The 17572-nt window shown below is 43.0% G+C and overlaps 1 protein-coding gene across 2 annotated transcripts in view; it reads left to right on the plus strand.

Annotated features, from left to right (window-relative positions):
* The window catches only part of ripor2 (RHO family interacting cell polarization regulator 2), a 62443-nt gene that overhangs the window by 40827 nt on the left and 4044 nt on the right, over positions 1-17572 (plus strand). For both annotated transcript variants that reach the window (XM_073463596.1, XM_073463597.1), the window contains exons 3-17: positions 1679-1834; positions 2194-2272; positions 2998-3021; positions 3510-3563; positions 10893-11042; positions 11434-11497; positions 11744-11787; positions 12069-12194; positions 12461-12609; positions 13444-13573; positions 14545-15294; positions 16091-16272; positions 16466-16628; positions 16726-16858; positions 17101-17262. In XM_073463596.1, coding sequence (XP_073319697.1) covers positions 1679-1834; positions 2194-2272; positions 2998-3021; positions 3510-3563; positions 10893-11042; positions 11434-11497; positions 11744-11787; positions 12069-12194; positions 12461-12609; positions 13444-13573; positions 14545-15294; positions 16091-16272; positions 16466-16628; positions 16726-16858; positions 17101-17262 — 2366 coding nt within the window. The remainder of the gene's footprint in view (positions 1-1678; positions 1835-2193; positions 2273-2997; positions 3022-3509; positions 3564-10892; positions 11043-11433; positions 11498-11743; positions 11788-12068; positions 12195-12460; positions 12610-13443; positions 13574-14544; positions 15295-16090; positions 16273-16465; positions 16629-16725; positions 16859-17100; positions 17263-17572) is intronic.

Below are 17572 nucleotides of genomic sequence, written 5' to 3' on the forward strand. Positions count from 1 at the left end.
TATCATCTAACAATCTGTTTAACTCCACCTACATTTTTTGGCATTTTGTTGGCAGTCACACTGTTGTTAGTCAACTGCTGGAGGACTGTGAGGAAGAGAGTGAATGTCATTGATTGCCAGGGGTGTGATTGTGCTTCAGTGTGTGTGTGTGTGTGTGTGTGTGTGTGTGTGTGTGTGTGTGTGTGTGTGTGTGTGTGTGTGTGTGTGTGTGTGTGTGTGTGTGTGTGTGTGTGTGTGTGTGTGTGTGTGTGTGTGTGTGTGTGTGCGCACTCCAGCAGAAGATAAATGGCAGCCTAACACAGGTCAAACACAGAAAGTGGGGGTTGTGGGAAGCACATGTTTGCCTGTGTTCACAGATATGTGTGCATACTTGTGATGCAGCACACTGCTGTGATTGATGAAGAGGTTCGCTGCTGTGTTTTTGCCGACGATATTTGAATAATATTTAGGTTAAATGCGTCAGTCCTGTGTGACTGAGTTATCTCGGTGTGGATACACTCGACGATCCCGCTCCATCAGACAAATGAGATTAATTCATGCTGAGACTGGCTCAAGGGCAAGTTCAGGAGGCTGTAAAATGATACAGAAATTTCATCTAACATTACGTTGTCTCATGCAGCTGCAGGCCTGGCTATCTGAAATTCAGTGGAAATCCCATGCTAAATATTTAACGAGATGTAATGTTGTGTCTGTGTGATTTACTGTGAATCAGAGATCTTCAAAGCCAGAGCAGACCGTCGACAAACTGAACAAAAAAACCCTTTCCAATCCCCCAATTAAGTTTGGGCATGATCATGCTTTCAGTTTTCATTCTGGGGGCTTTAGCGAGTGTAAACAGCAATAGTTTTGTCATATTTGTCTGTATTTGTTTACATTTTGGCTAAGTTGCAGCATAAAAAGCATGCCGAACTAGCTATTAGAAGTTCCTTTTTGCAATGTGCTCATGAGTGTACAGACGGTTATCACTGGATTACTTTGATCCTGAAAAAAAAACTAAAATGTGATGATTGCCAGTTAAGTTCTGCAGTTTTAAGGAGTGTCTTTTTATCCATGCTTTCTACATGAATCTACAGATGTTAATTTGCAGTGAAATATGTGTATCGTGTTCAGATTTGATAGAATTATACCTTTAAGTCTTTAGTAGATGTTTAATTGACTGCATGAAGATCAACTGCTGGAGATCGTCGTTTGCATTAACCTGTTTAAATCGATCTAAAATAGAAACCATAAGAGCATTGATTCTTTTTGTTGCAGTCACGACGCAAAAGGCTTTTGTCTTCACGCCATCACACAGTCCAGAAATATTTTGTTCATGTTTCTACATTTAGAAGTGTTTTGGATCAATTTGTTTGGCTGTTTTATTTAGTAAAATTTGATGAATTTATGCCACAATTTCAACATTTTTATAATTATTATGGTTTATTGACATAGATAACCTTTTAGCTTAGGTTGTACAGATTTTAGGGATATGAAGCATTTGAAGATACTCCAATAAATGATATCACAACAAACAGAAATACCAATGTAGGCACTGGCAGACAGTTTCCACTGTCTTTTTGGGGTTTGAAAATGATTTACATCGTTGCACAGACGACTAAAAGAAAGTTTTCTGCACACAGGAGACCCTCTAGTGCACTCACTAACGTGTTTGTGTGTGTGTTTGCTTCCATGTGTGTAGGTGTAACTCCTTCATGGGGAACACGGCGGTGCAGAAGAAGCCTCAGTCGAAGCCAAAGAAGCCCCACCTGTCAGGACACAAGGGAGGCAGCAGCTCCAGAGAGCCGCAGCCCAAAAGACTGGAGGAAGTTTACAATGCACTCAAACAAGGCCTGGAGTGAGTTACCTACACACTGATGTACACTAAAACAACTGTGTATACACACCTCATAAAGTCAAGCAATGAAAAATGTCTTCCTCTTCTTTACATAAACTCAAAATGTTCCTGAGTAATGATTTCTTCGTACGTTAGTGGGTGGTTTCAGTCCATAAATGTTAGTAATCTCTTTCTGAATGTGTACATTCACAGCCCATGTTCTGTTACTTATTTACATTACTGCACAAATGTTAACATACCAATGTGTTTACTGTATATTGCTGTCATTACATACATATCATTTTCTCGTGGTGTGCTTTCAGAGATTGCTACATAATTTGTATAAATTCCTAAATGTTTGTTTTCCTTTCCTTCCATAGTGAATACCTTGAAGTTCATCAGACAGAGCTGGACAAACTCATGTCTCTGATGAAGGACATGAAGAGGAACTCTCGCCTGGTGAGAAGCTACGCATCAGTTCGCATACAAGCAACAGTTCAATCCTACATGTTAAAGAAACGCTGTGACATTTTAGGAAAATGCGCTTGAGTCAAGCACAAATGTTTTTTAGGAGCAGCGATGGCTGTTTAATGGTGTGTTCACTGCCAGCGAAGTGAGTCTGACCACAGGATCAATTGTGTTTATTTATGTTACTGGCCTAAGTGTTTATTCGACACAAACAGCCAGGTCACCTCCACGGATCGCTGCTGCACACAGCCTGATAAACGGGAGTGAAGATAAATCCCATTTTTCAGTCATCACTGAGCTCTCCTCCCGTCGGTTAATGGCTCTGGATCAGACTCTGGTCCAGAGGAAGCCGGAAGCAGCTGAGCAGCAGCTCTGAACCCTCCACCGCTCACTTGCTTATATCTTAAATATCTTTTATGAAAACGACAAGAACAAAAGTTTCTGCAGCTGGGATCCCTTTTCAGATCTACTTTATCTTTTATTTTAATAACAATACATCAGATTCAACTAGCATCACAAACCCACACACGGCAAACACATTTTCATTTATTACAATGCACATAAAGATTCAAGGCTGCACTAGAGTGGATGTTTAATAGGATCCTTTCTTTTGATGCCAGACAACTACAGTCTGCTTTGCATTACTTAAGAGCAGCCTCAGCTGTGCTGTCTTTCTGTACTAACTGTGTGATTGTGTGTGTGTTTTCTCTCTCCAGGGAGTGCTGTATGATCTTGACAAGGTGAGTTGACGGAGAGGAGGGTCTACGGTAACAACTGCTCCAAGTTTGATGTGTGTTGGGGGAAATCTTTGATGTGAAGAGAAAAAAAAGACTGGAAGGAGGGAAAAAAATGACTACAGGCAGAAAAAGGAGGGAGAAAGGAGTGAGGGGCTGAATGGATTGAGGAATACTGTAGGAGAAGTGATGAAAGAGGAAGAAAATATGTGAGGGAACAGGAAGAGATGGCTTGAGAGGGATAAGCTGTTAGATACTTGCATTTAAAAACAACACATGGCATTTAACTAGACATTTTGCCAACTTGTGACGTCATCATTAGCGATCACAAATGTCACTTTTTTGATATGTAAGCTCAGGCTTGCAAACTGTGCCTCATTATATCCTGTATATAGCATGAACATATGAATCGTTATGTTTGCAGATGTAAACCACATGTAGTCATGCTCTCATAGGCACTAGTAAATTGTTGTGCTGTTTCTGTCTTTCTGCAGCAAATCAAAACCATCGAGCGGTACATGAGACGTCTGGAGTTTCACATGAGCAAGGTAAGAACTGCCGCGATGGATTGATAGCAGCTGATATGTTTTTTGGCAATTTCTGTGCTTCACTTGGAGAAGCATCCATTAAGTGCTGTTGAAGATTTCACATCACAATGTCGCGTTTCACTTGAAGCCTCTCCACATCTGTGACATTGACACTCACAAACCACAATACTGGTTCAGATTCACAGTTCTTCTATAGCAATAGTTTGACATTTTAAAAAATGCTTTTATTTGCTCTCTTGCAGAGGGTTTGATAAGGAGATCAATACCATCTTCATATCTGTCTGTTGTGGATGAAATAGAAGATTTTTCTGGTATCTGATATTATTACACCTGCTCGTAACGTGATTGGCCCACCGGCAGATGCAGACGCAGAATGCTTCTCAAACTGTACACATTCACTGTGTAAATTATAATACAACTACTCAGTCAAAAGTTCACGTTGCTTGTATATAATTAAAGTGCCATTTTATCGGCCTGTCATATCGAAATGACCTGAAATGTATGCAACACTCAATGCTACCAGAATGCATTGCATAGCTGCAATGAATATCCTGTGGACACGTACCACTGACATGGAGACAAGCTTTGACACCCTGTTTTCAGTCTTTATGCTAAGCTAAGCTAACCAGCTGCCAGCTGTAGTTGCATGTCAGTTTCTGTCATCTGAATCCCAGCAAGAAACCAAAGAAAAGCGGCCAGCATCCCAACATCTGGACCTATTTCTTTGACTATTATTGTATTCATTTGCTCGCTCAAGTGTCTAGATTTTCCTCACTTCCTGTTGGTTTCATGTTGAGTTTTTGAGTGGCCATGCAGGGTCAGTCCACGCTCCACTGATTTTTTTTTTTTTTTTATCAAGTTGGCTTCTGGAAGGATTTTTTCTGTCAGGTTCAGGTTCATGTGTTGATGTATTGGGGAAGTTTCCAGCTGTTTTAATATAAGGTAGGGACACTTTTTTCCTACCTCCTCCTTTGTGTCCTCCTCCATGGTTGCCAGTTGGGGACATTAATCCCCTGCGAGGTCACGCAGCTCTGTGACTTTTTTTTCCACCTCCCCTTCATGATCCTGTAATGGTCTCCCACGCTGTGCCTCAAATCAGACGTGACAGCAGGCAATCAGAATACACACACCCAAACAACAGCACAGCTCCAAAGATAACCATGGTTACCCGGAGTCGGACCCTTTGAAGTCGTGAGGAGCACAAAGGAGCCATCTATTGGGTGACCGTAACCCTTTATGTTCACATGCATCCTGACAGACAATAAAAACTCACCTTTCGATGTCCATAAACAAGCGGATGTACAGCACAATGCAGCAGAACAGACTGTCCTTGGTCAGATTCAAGTGTTTCTGACGGGTTAAAGGCGACAGTGAATCTGGGTCAGGGCGGTTACGAGACTAGAGTGAGGAGCGATTGGCAGTGCGGAAATGGAGCGAACGCAGAAGAAAGGTCTGATGAGAGTGAAAATAGGTGAGGTTCTCTTAGAAACGCAGGACTGCATGCGTGCTCTGCTTTCACTTTGGTTACAAAGAGAAAACAGAAGCATATTCTGCTTGTTCTGTCTTGTGAGGTTGGAGTTAAAACAAACACGCACTCGCAGCCTTTCTACTTCACATCCAACACCAGGCTCTTCTGTTCTTTCGGGCTCTGTGCAAAAATAGATTTGAATGTGCTTGTAAATATTTGAAAGAGTGACTGATTTATCTTGTCAGGCAGGTAAAGAGCCTCACAAGTCAAAGCATAACTAAAAAGTAAGTTAAATCTTGCACTCTCTGTGCTCTTTCATTCTAAATATACACCAGTGCTCCTTTTGCTAAACCCTCATCTTTTCATTCACTGTCTGCCTCTGTGCAGGTTACAGGCTGCAGATGAAATAGTTTAAATAAAGTCTCAAGCGTTTGTATTGAGAATTGAGTTTTTCCCCTCACGTCTCTGTGAGAACAAACGTTTTATTTTACACAAGTTGACTACAGGAAGTATGATGCTCTGAAAATGTTGGATGCAACTCACAGGGCTTCTCTGTAGACAAGCGCTGGCTCGGTTCAACTCAGTTTGACTCAGCATGTTAGACCACAAGACACAGATTTGCATTTACGCTACAAAGGTGTGTCTTTAACTAGCGATGTGCTTGTCTTGAGTAGCGGTCAAAGGAGCGGCTGTAAATACTCTTCCTCCCTGCAGGAGTATCGAAGAGTAGCCACTCTGCTAATTTGGTAATATACACGTTTCACTTCCTATAAATGCCTCGCAATAAAAGTCCACTGTTGGTTAGTTATATAAATGCTTTTCTTTTGAAGCAGCAAAACCAGAAAGGTGTGGGCTTTAACCAGCAGTGACTTAACACAACTCCTGAAACAGCTGAACGCCTTTGCCAATGCCAAATTAACTAGCAGCCATGAATGCCCCATGCCTGCCCTCTTACAGCTATTGGCTTTGCACACACACACACACACACACACACACACACACACACACACATACAGGACAGGTCCATTTTCCAAACCTCAGCATCAGCAGATAGCTATTGAGTGAGATCAATTGTTGGGTGTCCAGCTAAGAGAATCGGCCGACCACAAAAGCATCGAGGTCAGGAAATTAAATCTCACACACACACACACACACACACACACACACACACACACACACACACACACACACACACACACACACACACACAAAGAGCTGGTCTCATCCTTATATAAAGAGTGGCTCTGGTGCAGTGGTACTTATTACAGTAGGTTGATTATTAGTCACTTTCAGACAGATAAATGTGCTGTATGTCCATCAGTTCAGAAGGCCAGGTGTGTTGTTGTTAATATGTTGTGTCAAGTGTGTGTGTCTGCCAATAAGTAACAAGAAATGTCAGCACAGAAATTACATTTGAGGTCATTTAGGAGCAGTTGATTGTTTGACTGTCAAATGTCCTGCTCAGTAATTAAAACAAAAGCAAATCCAAGAGATCTGTACCAAGATTGTTTGTTTATGTCACATTATATCCAATAAATCGTTTTGGGTTCATTAAACTCCCAAATACTAAAATCAGCACTGGCCTCAAAGATCCAGTATTGGTAAGGTGATAATGTTTCGAGGCTTTTAGCGCTGAGAGCAAAACAGGAAGTGCATGAAGGAGGAGTCAGTAGCATTACCTTAGGGTCCCTCCTCAGTGATCTCTGGAGTATAAATAAAGGTTGATTGATTGAATGTTAGATGACAGAAATTATTTGTTAACCATAATGTATGTACAAGTACAGTATGTTTAAGAAAAAAGGTAGATAAGGTAAACTTTTTATGCCATTGTCTTGGTCAGGTCTTCCTCGTGAAAGAGATTCTGGATCTCAGTGGCAAAATAAAGGTTGAATAAAAAAAATATGTTTAAGTAAATAGCCACAACAGCACATGTGCAGGACAATAAGTCTTTACAGTTTTATCCTCACCTCTATTCAGCAGCTGTGAACTACAATAAGTGTGTACACGTTTGTCAGTGTTAGTGTTCAGGCACAGGCGTGTCTCTTTGTGCAGGACAGCTGCCGTGAAGGATGACTTAACAATCATCCATCAGCAGGTTGTTTGTGTGCGTGTGTGTGTGCATGTGTGTGTGTGTGTCTGTGTGTGTGTCTCTGACTCACATCAGCCTGCTCTTTTGTTCCTATTGGTGCTGCTGGCTGCCTGCAGATGTCCCAGCAGTAATTGGCACACATGGAGGAAGCAGGTGGCACAATACAACCCCTATGATGTCCTGCATGGGACAGGGTCTATGATGTGTGTGTGTGTGTGTGTGTGTGTGTGTGTGTGTGTCTGTGTGTCTGTGTGTGTGTCTGTGTGTGTGTGTCTGTGTGGGTTGGCAATGGTTTCAGCAGGGCATCATTAAAGAGATGAGTGACAGAGATTGAAGGTGAGTGGAGCGGCTGCCAGGCACTTCCTCTTCCCCCGAGAGAGACAGAAAGTGTGTTTGTGTGTTAATCATGTGCCAGATTCAATACAAAATGAGTGTGAATAGTTCGCATGTGATTATTTTTTAATATAGGGCCGTTATGGTCTCCCTTCTTCCCCTGAATGCTAATCTCTCCACCAACACAAACACACACACACGCACACGCCCACAGCTCCACAGAGAGGGGCTTGTGTGTTTGATGCTGTTTGATGTGGCCCGCCTGTTTTAATCTGCTTATAATCACTCGCCCCCTGGCAGAAAGTGTGTGTGTGTGTCTGTCTGTCTATATATGTGTGTGTGTGTGTGTGTGTGTGCACCATTATGCTACAATCCAGGATAAAGTCCATATCTTAAGAGGATTCCTGCCATATCCTTAAGATTCTCTGCTCTTATTTTAAACCCCACAGTTTAAAGTCAGATGTACGTTAGATACAGAGACGATCCTTTAAACCTCCCAGTGATACTTAAAATAAAACCACTTTTACCAAACAAGTATTATTATTGAGTGTTTTTAAAAGGATAAGTTTGCTCTGGATTTCAGATTACTAAATAATCACAACTAAAATGGATATTTCAACACAATATTATCTTCACTCTGGGCATAATTGATTCCCCCAATAAAGAATTTCCCATAATCCCCCACTGGGTCTCTGAGCCAAGAAGGTTTTGTCCTCCTTCTTAGCTGTAATTAATACAGGGACTGTGTGTCCAATAGAGGACTGACTTCAGACTACATTTACATTCAATATCTCGTCACATCTGGTACGAGTTAATTAAAAAGGTTCAGGTGTTTTTTATGGGACGGTGGAGTAGCCCTTACATGAGCACACTGCTGTCAAACTTTGTGTTTGTAATTCATGTAGAAAACGGTAGCTAGCGTTTCCGTGGGGTGTTATTGTCATAAAGACAACCGTATCGTTTCAGTTTTTCCTCAACGTAGCAACTACCGACAACACAGGACAAAGCATGAGTTTATTCATTGATTACGTCTGTAATGGAGACGTGAAAGTCGATACAGATGGTGCCATGATGACTTGATCGCCACCCAGGCTTCATTTTCCCGGGAGATTTTGTGCCCGGAGGCAGACACAATAGCATGGTGAAAGTGACATTTCTGAGTGCAGATGGTGTCATTATTACATTGTGCAATCAACATTTACTTCATGATTATAAGTTACAGCTAAAAACTTGTATATTGCCAGTTTAAGAAAAAAAATGTCTCCAATGTCTTAGTGATGGTGGGTTTTTTTGTTTTTTGTAGTGATTATGTTCCTGATTGTTTAATCATTTAAGATAAGACTATTGATCTGTCACTGTGGAAAATTCACTAAAAAACTTTATCAAGCCAGCCAGGAGCCTTCAAAATGTAAAAAAAAAAAATAGTAAAAATCTAGAAAAGCACTGTTTTTTTTTCTATCCTAATTTGTTGTTCTTCATACAAAAACTCAAGAAAGGATTTAATACATACAGGAGATGTATGCCGGATATAAACCAACAGCCTTTGTGTTGATGTGTGTATCCAGGTCTCTTTCTGTTGCCCAGACTCTGCCTTTGCTTTCATGTGTATATGTTTTTTTATCACACATTTTTATCCATCTGCTCGCGTTGAGGTTCCCGTCTTTTCTTTTGTTTGTGTTTTGCCTTTTCTGGGGTGAAATGTGCCCGAGGCGCGGCAATATGCTGATGGCCATCCTCTGGAGTGGAGCTTGGCTGACCTTCAAAAAAAAGGACATTTCCTTGAAGGCAGCAAGAGGCCATTGTAATTGGGGACAAAAAAATAGCTTCATTAGCTGATAATGATATGATTACTGATTGCCTGAGAAGAATGACGGCTATTCATTAGCCCCAGTTTGTGGAGGCCCCGTTTATTAGAGAGGCAGGCAGTTTTCTCCAGATGAATAACTCATTGTTGTTGTCTACTCATTTATGTGAGCACAACATTGTAGTATCTCTTAATTCAATCAGTTTTTCTGCTCATGTTTTGCTGTGAACAAACAGTCGATTGGTGGCTCTGAACCACCTCCACACCAATCGGAGTGCTCAGAATAACAGTTGTGGTTGGAGGTTGTTTTATAGCTGGCTCAGCTCAGCTGCTGCGCCCCGCCACATACACCACATACCACAGACAGACAGACAGACGGGGCTGGGTCCCAGTCGGGGGTGGGTGGTGCTGAGGGGGCTGGTTGGTTGGTGAGGATTGAGGCGGCTGTTTTTTGTGCCAAGATATGTCTGGATCGTTACCCATCCTCTGGAGAAAACCACTTTCACTTTCTTACGTTAAAGCCAACATGTACCCGCCCACCACATACACATGTAAGCATGTTCACATACACCCGTCTCACAGACATGCTGACTGTGTTCGGCTCAGATTCAAAGACGCACAAACAAACACTCAGAGAAACTGTTAGGACGCAAGGAGCCCGAATGGCCCATTTTCTCCCACTTCTCCCTAATGAGAGCCATAAAGAGCGCGAGGCATCAATATTTCAGCGCTCTCATCAGCCAGGCTGCAATATTTCCCTTTGATGAGGCTCATTGGAGGTGTTTTGTTTTTTGCCCGGCTCCGATCACATGTGAACTCAGGAAGCCAGAGAATTAGACAGACAGGACGCAGAGAATCTGATTGTAGAGAGATTACTGTTAGTGACTCAGCAGAAGTGCATGTTTGAACTCAGCTTTGTAAGATAATAAATTACTTTTGTAGAGCTCAAGCGATTGGCTCAACTGTTGCTGTTCTGGTTGCATTACATCATCTAATGTTGATGATTCGATCCAGTTGAAGCAGCCGGATGTTGATGGACTCTGGTTCCCTGAGGATTTCGGTTACATCAGGCTGGTGCCGCATACTGAAGTCGGGCAGACATCTCTAAATGAGCTCTAAACGCCGTCTGTTGTTCCCCCGCTTTGGGAGTGTCCCACTGGGGGCGCTTCCACTGGAGGCTTTGGTTACCCTGATACACACCAGCTGTATCTGCTCATTTTAACCTGACATTTAGACCATCTTTTCATAAGTTCCATCAGCGTTTTACTCTCAGTAATGCCTGTAAGACCCGTTGATAAAAGTTACTGAATACTGCATAAGCCTAAAGCTGTGTCGGGCATTCATGAATGAATCCCAGTGAGATGTGAACACATCCAGAATAATTTAGATGGCAGTTGGAAGTTTTTTAAGGAGTTTGCTTCATGCCCAGGGATGTTTTTATGTAACGTACGCCTGGTTTCAAACTTCAAAGACTCGCGTGATTTCATTAGTGCAAAAGTTTGTCTCTCTCTCTTGTGTGTGTGTGTGTGTGTGTGTGTGTGTGTGTGTGCGTTGATGAAGGTTTGTGTATGAATGCATGCTTGTCCTTGTGTAACATTTATTAAATATGGAGGGACTGTGTGTGTTTGCTGACAGGTGGACGAGCTGTACGAGGCCTTCTGCATCCAGAGCCGTCTGAGGGAGGGTGCCAGTCGGATGAAGCAGGCCTTCTCCTCCTCTCCCTCCACGAAAGGCACCAAGGAGAGCATCGCAGAGGTCAACCGCCGCTATAAAGAATACACTGAGGTATTGAACGCCCCTATGAAGTCATTTCAAGTACAGCAAGAGGAGAATAGAATAAATGAGGCTTGATGTTACATATATATTAATATGACATTTAAAAGTATGAATTAAACATCGGGTCACACACAGATACTGATTACTGCTTTCATCCTGTCATCTGTAAACACTGACACGTATATTCAAACACTTACATAACAAGCTTAAAACCCTCCCAACACACACACCTGTCATCACCTGTCCCCAGGGCTTAGCTGCAGAGGAGGCAGACGGCTGGTCTGAGTGTTGACGGGCTTTGTCAAAGTCTCCAGAGATAACTTGATTACTATTGTTGTTCTCGTCCTGTGCGACAAAAGGCTCTTTACCTGATCAGTCTTATCTTTCTCTCTCTCTGCAGAACATGAGCACGTTCGAGAGTGAGCTGGAGAACCTGCTCGGAGAGTTTCATATCAAAATGAAAGGTCAGATGAGAAAAATGTGTCCAAATGACATATTCACATATGCAGACATTCATTTCTGAAATAACAGACCTTAATTCATTCATTTTTTTAAAAGGATGCTTTGGTTATGAGAAAACGGCTAATCTTCGTACTGTATTCACTAAGTGAAATGCTCAAGGCATCTAAAAACAAAAACAGTAGCTTGGCTTTCTTACCTCGTATCCTGTCCAAATGTTTTCTGAAAAATCAATTTCCTCTCTCTGATAGGTTTGGCAGGATTTGCTCGGCTCTGTCCTGGAGACCAGTACGAGGCAAGTTCTTCTGTATTTTAATGTAACACGAGGCTGTTTACATGTATTTTCGACCGACAGTTTTAACATTATCTCGGAGGATCTGTATGGAAACTGTCCTCAGATATTAAATACAGTTATTCTGTGAAAAAAACTACAAGTCAGAGTTTGTTGATGTAAAGATTTATCCATCTTGCTCTCCATCCATAACTAAAAAATGTTGCTATTAAGTATATCAAAGTTGTGTACTTCCTGTGGCTTCCAGCTTACTTCTTTCTTCTTCTTCCCATTCCTTCCTTTAGATCTTCATGCGGTATGGTCGCCAGCGGTGGAAGTTGAAGGGAAGGATTGAAGTGAACTCCAGACAGAGTTGGGACGGAGACGAGATGGTCTTCATGCCTCTCATCACTGATCTCATCAACATCAAGGTACTGTGGAAGTCCAGATAAGCTAACTTCCCAGCTGTACTTCACTGAGCAAATACTGAGCAGGATGAAGAAAAGATCATGTAAAAATCAGACGCACAGTTTATGTGCAAGTTTGTTTTTCACGCATAACATCCAGCACATATCGTCTGATCGTTCTGACAGGTCATGACCGTGTTTCATCTTACGTCTTCATGTCAGAAGAACCTGTATTATCTTAATTATGATTTTCTTGACCTGAGAAGTAAATAAATGTCGTCTTTGATCAGGTGACGGAGCTGAAGGGTCTGGCCACTCACATGCTGGTGGGCAGCGTGATCTGTGAGACCAAGGAGCTGTTTACCGCCATGCCTCAGGTGGTGGCTGTGGACGTTAACGACCTGGGGACCATCAAACTCAACCTGGAGGTCACGTGGTAGTAAGTCGACTCTTATACATGACTTTATTTTTTAGGTTGTTAGGACATCGCATGAGGAGAGAGAGGAATATGATGTTGGACGAAGTCAAACCATGGATTTATTCAATCATTCAACCTTTATTTTTTCTGTGAGATCACTGAGGGGCGACTCGCATTCGCAGTGACACTGAGTCAATTACAAAACAAAGAAAAGGAAGAAAACAACTGAGAGATCTGCTAACAAAAAAAAGGAAATATGTGGTGGTTGGATCTTCTCTTTATGAGAAGAAGCAGCACGATGGAGAAAGAAAACTTTATCAGCCTCACATCAACAACACTTCCTCGTTCTGACACACATATGACTGAACCAACCAATCAGAAGCTCTAAAGACTTAGACTGAGGTCAATGTGAAGGAACCACAGAGGCAGATTATTGTTACTGTTTTAAAGATGCAGATGTAAATATTTGAATAGGTACATATGTAAATAATACCTCTGTAAACATAATATTTAAATAGTTAATTGTAAACAGGTAAATATGTTTAGTGAATTAACCAAAGTATATGAATTAAAGGTTCAGTCTGCAACCTCACCACTAAATGCCACTAAATTCTACACACTGGTCCTTTAACTTGACCTGAACCTTACACGTGTGCACGATAACCATTAGACTACCAGGGTGTCTCAGGATGCAATCACTGGCTGTATGTGAGGTTGCCATTAAGCACCAACAATACGAGTGCCGTAGCTTTACATTCAGTCTACATTACTTTTAGTTTTCTGCCATCTGGTGGACAAACATGGTCATTACAAGTTCTGGAAGTTGAGTAAAATTGAGTTCTTTCCCTCATCCAGCCCCTTCGATGTCGAGGACCTGACTCTGTCGTCGGGCAATGTCAGCAAAGCCACAGCCCTCCAGAGACGAGTGTCAGTCTACAGCCAGGGCACGCCGGAGACCCCCACCTTCCAGGACACCTCCTTCTTTGTGAGTCCAACATAGACACCTGCTTTAGCTCCATTAGTGGGTTTAGAGACTGTAGTTTTTGTAGTTGTAAAACTTCATGTAAATCACCTTCTAGGCTAGAAGAACATCTTGTGTTTTTAGGCTTATAACTGGGTGAATTGAGGTGAAAGAGATCTTGTCTTGTGCACCTCCGTAACCCCTACACAACCTAACCTGAGTCTGCACCCTACTATGTTTTATCATGGCACACGTTTTTTTCTGTTGATGCATCATGCTAATGTTAGCGACGATGCTGCTACCCCTAAACTAACCCTCACCCATTTCCCCGCTATCCTCCTCTCCTTTGCATTTCCACATCAAACCCCCTCACCCACACTCTGTCCCACTTTACACATTTATCCATCCCTCCTGTATCTCACTCACCCCGCCCTCACTCGAACACCCAACACCTTGTCCCTATTTGCCCGTGTGCATTGTGTAAAGAAGTGGCGGCCCTATCCCGTGGAGCGCCAGCGCCTCTCCTTCCTGCACATGCTCCGAGACACCCTGCTAGAGAAGCTAAGGCGCAGTCGCTCATTTGGTGACCTGGCCTCACTGCGGCCACGGCCCAAATCCAGTCTGGAGGTCTATGTGAGTGTGTTGTGGCCCCTCCACCCTCCTAACCTGACTTCTGTGTGCCCCTTACCTCGTTGACATGATGGGAATGGACTCTTCTGCTGGTCTGGACTCACTTGTCCAGTCCCTTTCTGTGGGCTGCGTAATGCCATGTGTTTGCATGTTTAATTGCATGACATGCTGTAAACTTGTTTGTTTGTGTGAACAGATCTGGTCATAAGATTTCAGACAGAAGAACTGAGTTAGAGTGGATGTTTAAGTCTGTTTTTCCTCTTGAGAGAGTTTTCTCTTGTTCTTTTTTGTGTGATGTCCAGCTATATCTCAGTTTTAATTTCACATCTTTCTACAAACATTGACTCCCCTGTCTCTCCCTTCAGTCTACTTTACCAGACGACGTCTTCGAGAACGGTGGCTGTGGTGTGGCCGAGTGCAAGCGGCTCTCCTTCACCTTCTCCGACACCTCTGGTTCCACGCCAAGCCCCAGCCCCGCCCCGAGCTCCCACTCCCCGGGCCAATCCAACCCTGAGATCACAGTCACTCCTCCAGAAACAGACCCATCGGCGATACAAATCCTCCCAACAAGGGAGGACTCCATCCCAGAGGAGCATTTAGTTGAGGAAGATGAAGAGGAGTACGAAGATGAGGGGGAGACGTGTAGCAGAGGAAGTAGGGCCACCAGTGCCAGCCTCGCCAGTGATGAAGCTGAGGTGGCGGAGGACTCTGAGTGGGAGCGCACGGAGTCCCAGAGAAATTCTGGCTCCCATTGTGGCTCAGCCGCCCCGTCCCTCTGCTCTGACGGACACCTTTCTACTGTGGCTCCCGAGGACGTCTTCTTGGACCACACAGACGAACTGAAACCTGTGGAACTGGATACGGAGGAGGCGGGCAGCCTGACTAGGCAGCTCGTGAAGAGGCTGACCTCTTCAGAAATTGAGCCGCCGAGTGGGAGCTCCACGGAGGGAGGAGGAAGCCTGAGCTGGGCAGGAGAGGGGAGCAGGGCTTTCCTGGAGAGCAGCCTGGAGGAGGCCATCCACAGCCTGCTGATGAGGCTGGAGTCTCTCACTCACCGCTGCCGAGAACTGCAGGACCTGGAACAGGAAGTGATGCGTCTGGAGGACCTGCTCAAGGTGCCTGAACCCTTTTTTTTTATTTATATGTGTTTAAGAGCTGATATGGGGAATCTTACTTTCAACCACATGTTTAATATTTATCTTTTTATTTGTTTATTTTTACTTGGTTCTATGGCTGCAACTAACAATTATTTTCCTTGATCTGTTGATTATTTTCTAAATTGATCGATCAGTTGTTTGGTCTATAAAATGTCAGAAAAATGTCAATCAGTGTTTCCAAAGCCCAAGACGACGTCCAGTAGTAGTAGTAGTTTTGTCCACAACCCAACGATATTCAGTTTACTGTCATAGAGGAGGAAAGAAACCAGAAAATATTGATTAATTGTTGCAACTACTTGGTCTTTAATCAAAACTGTTACTTATTACAGTACTTTCAAGTTCTTCATCAATCAAACAAAGATAAAAGTCTAACACTCGCTTGGTTAATGTTTAGAAAACTAAATACATCATCCTGTAACGGACGTCAACAGACCTTCTACTGTACACTGGGCTTTTATTTTGAAGAGGACGCCCTCTGTAAGTGCATCTGATGCACTGTTAGGTCTTAAAATACACAGTATATTCAGTGTAATCTTCTCTCTGATAAGGATAGAAAATAAATAAGAAAGAAAATCGGAATTAAAATGACAAATAATTTACTACATTAAGTCATTTATTATCTCAATAAAGTAAATTGAGTACTGTAGTTATCCGCTTACTAGATACAGTCAAAACATGAAGCAACAGAACATGAAATCATTTTAGCAAGAGTAAGACTGTCGGGTCATTAACCCTGTCTCCTCCCTCTTCTCAGTGTCGACTCCCGGGCCACAGGAGCCGGTCCTCCAGCCTCAGTCTGACAGTGGAGAGCGCCCTGGAGAGCTTCGACTTCCTCAACACCTCTGACTTCGACGACGAGGACACTGGAGACGACAACCCCGTCCTCAGCATCCCGCAGAGGTCTCCAATTTTTGATACAGACGGAGAAAGGATCGGGTGAGTGAATGCTGTTCAGAAGTGTCTGTACTGAAATCTAACATCAGATGCAGGTGTTGAAGATATCACATCTAAAAAAACAAAGTAAGAGTAGAAGGAGTATACTCGGCACTTTACTCTAAGTGCAGGCGATTACTGTTTTGTATGATTCTGCTGCCACTTGGTGGTGACTCTGGGTATTTTCCTCTTTCAGGGGCCAGCATCCAGAAGCCAGAGGACACCTGAGTGAAGCCCTGACAGAGGACACCGGGGTGGGCAACAGCGTGGCAGGAAGCCCCCTGCCTCTCACCACTGGAAACGAGAACCTGGACGTGGCCATCGTCATCCACCTGCAGTACTGTAATCACCTCATACAGGTAATTGTATGACATCATAATAATAGATTAATCGATACAGTCGACATTAGTTCAGTTTTTCATGTCGAACTTTGCTTGTTTCCTCCTGTGACGGCAGTTGTTGACCAGTGGTGTGGGTGTATGGCAGCGTCGCAGTATTCTCCTCAAACTGTCCGGACAGACTGAGCTGTTGGAGGATCTAGCAGAGATCAGTGTGGACAGACTGGGAACCATTACATCTGCTGCTGATGGTAGAGACTTACAATACTCAACATAACAACAAATGTTAAGGAAACTTGTCTGATTGTAGCATTATTATTGGTGTCATTGACTCAAGCACGTGGCAAATACAGTAAATAATGTTACATTTTACAGACTTCAGATAAGCCTATTGGTTATTTTTTAAGTATTGTATAGAAAATTCCCACCATGACCCCACAGGACTCTCTGGTTTCAGGGCATTGTAGCGCCTGACCCTGTGTGTGTTTTTCAGTTCTCCCCGGCCTCGCAGAGCGCCCACAGCTGATGACTCTGTGGTCAGAGTGCAGCGGCTCTGCAGGACTCTTCCACACCACGCTGGACAGAGTGTTCAAACACATGAACCAGCGCTACACTGCAGTGCTGCAGGAGAGACACCCACACAGCGCCGACACAGGTTGGATAATCGCTATTTTCTATCTTCAAACAAGCCGAGGTCACACTTAACATTACATCTTGTTTCCATGTTTTTATAACCGTTTCAACTGAGTCACTCATTTGGTTTGTAAATCAGTTTTTCGATTTGTCCCTGAGGGAGGATGAGATCATTGTAGGCGCCAAGAATATAATGTGGTTGAAAAAGTAGTGTTTTTACAGTACGGTATTGCTACTTTTAATCAGGTAAAGGATCTGAATACTACCTCCAACACTGATTGTTTGAAATTATTGTAATGTTATAGTCAGATCTTCAGTTTGGCTTGAAACTA

The sequence above is a fragment of the Pagrus major genome, chromosome 3, assembly GCF_040436345.1.
Source record: "Pagrus major chromosome 3, Pma_NU_1.0".
In the NCBI taxonomy this organism is placed as follows: Eukaryota; Metazoa; Chordata; class Actinopteri; order Spariformes; family Sparidae; genus Pagrus; species Pagrus major.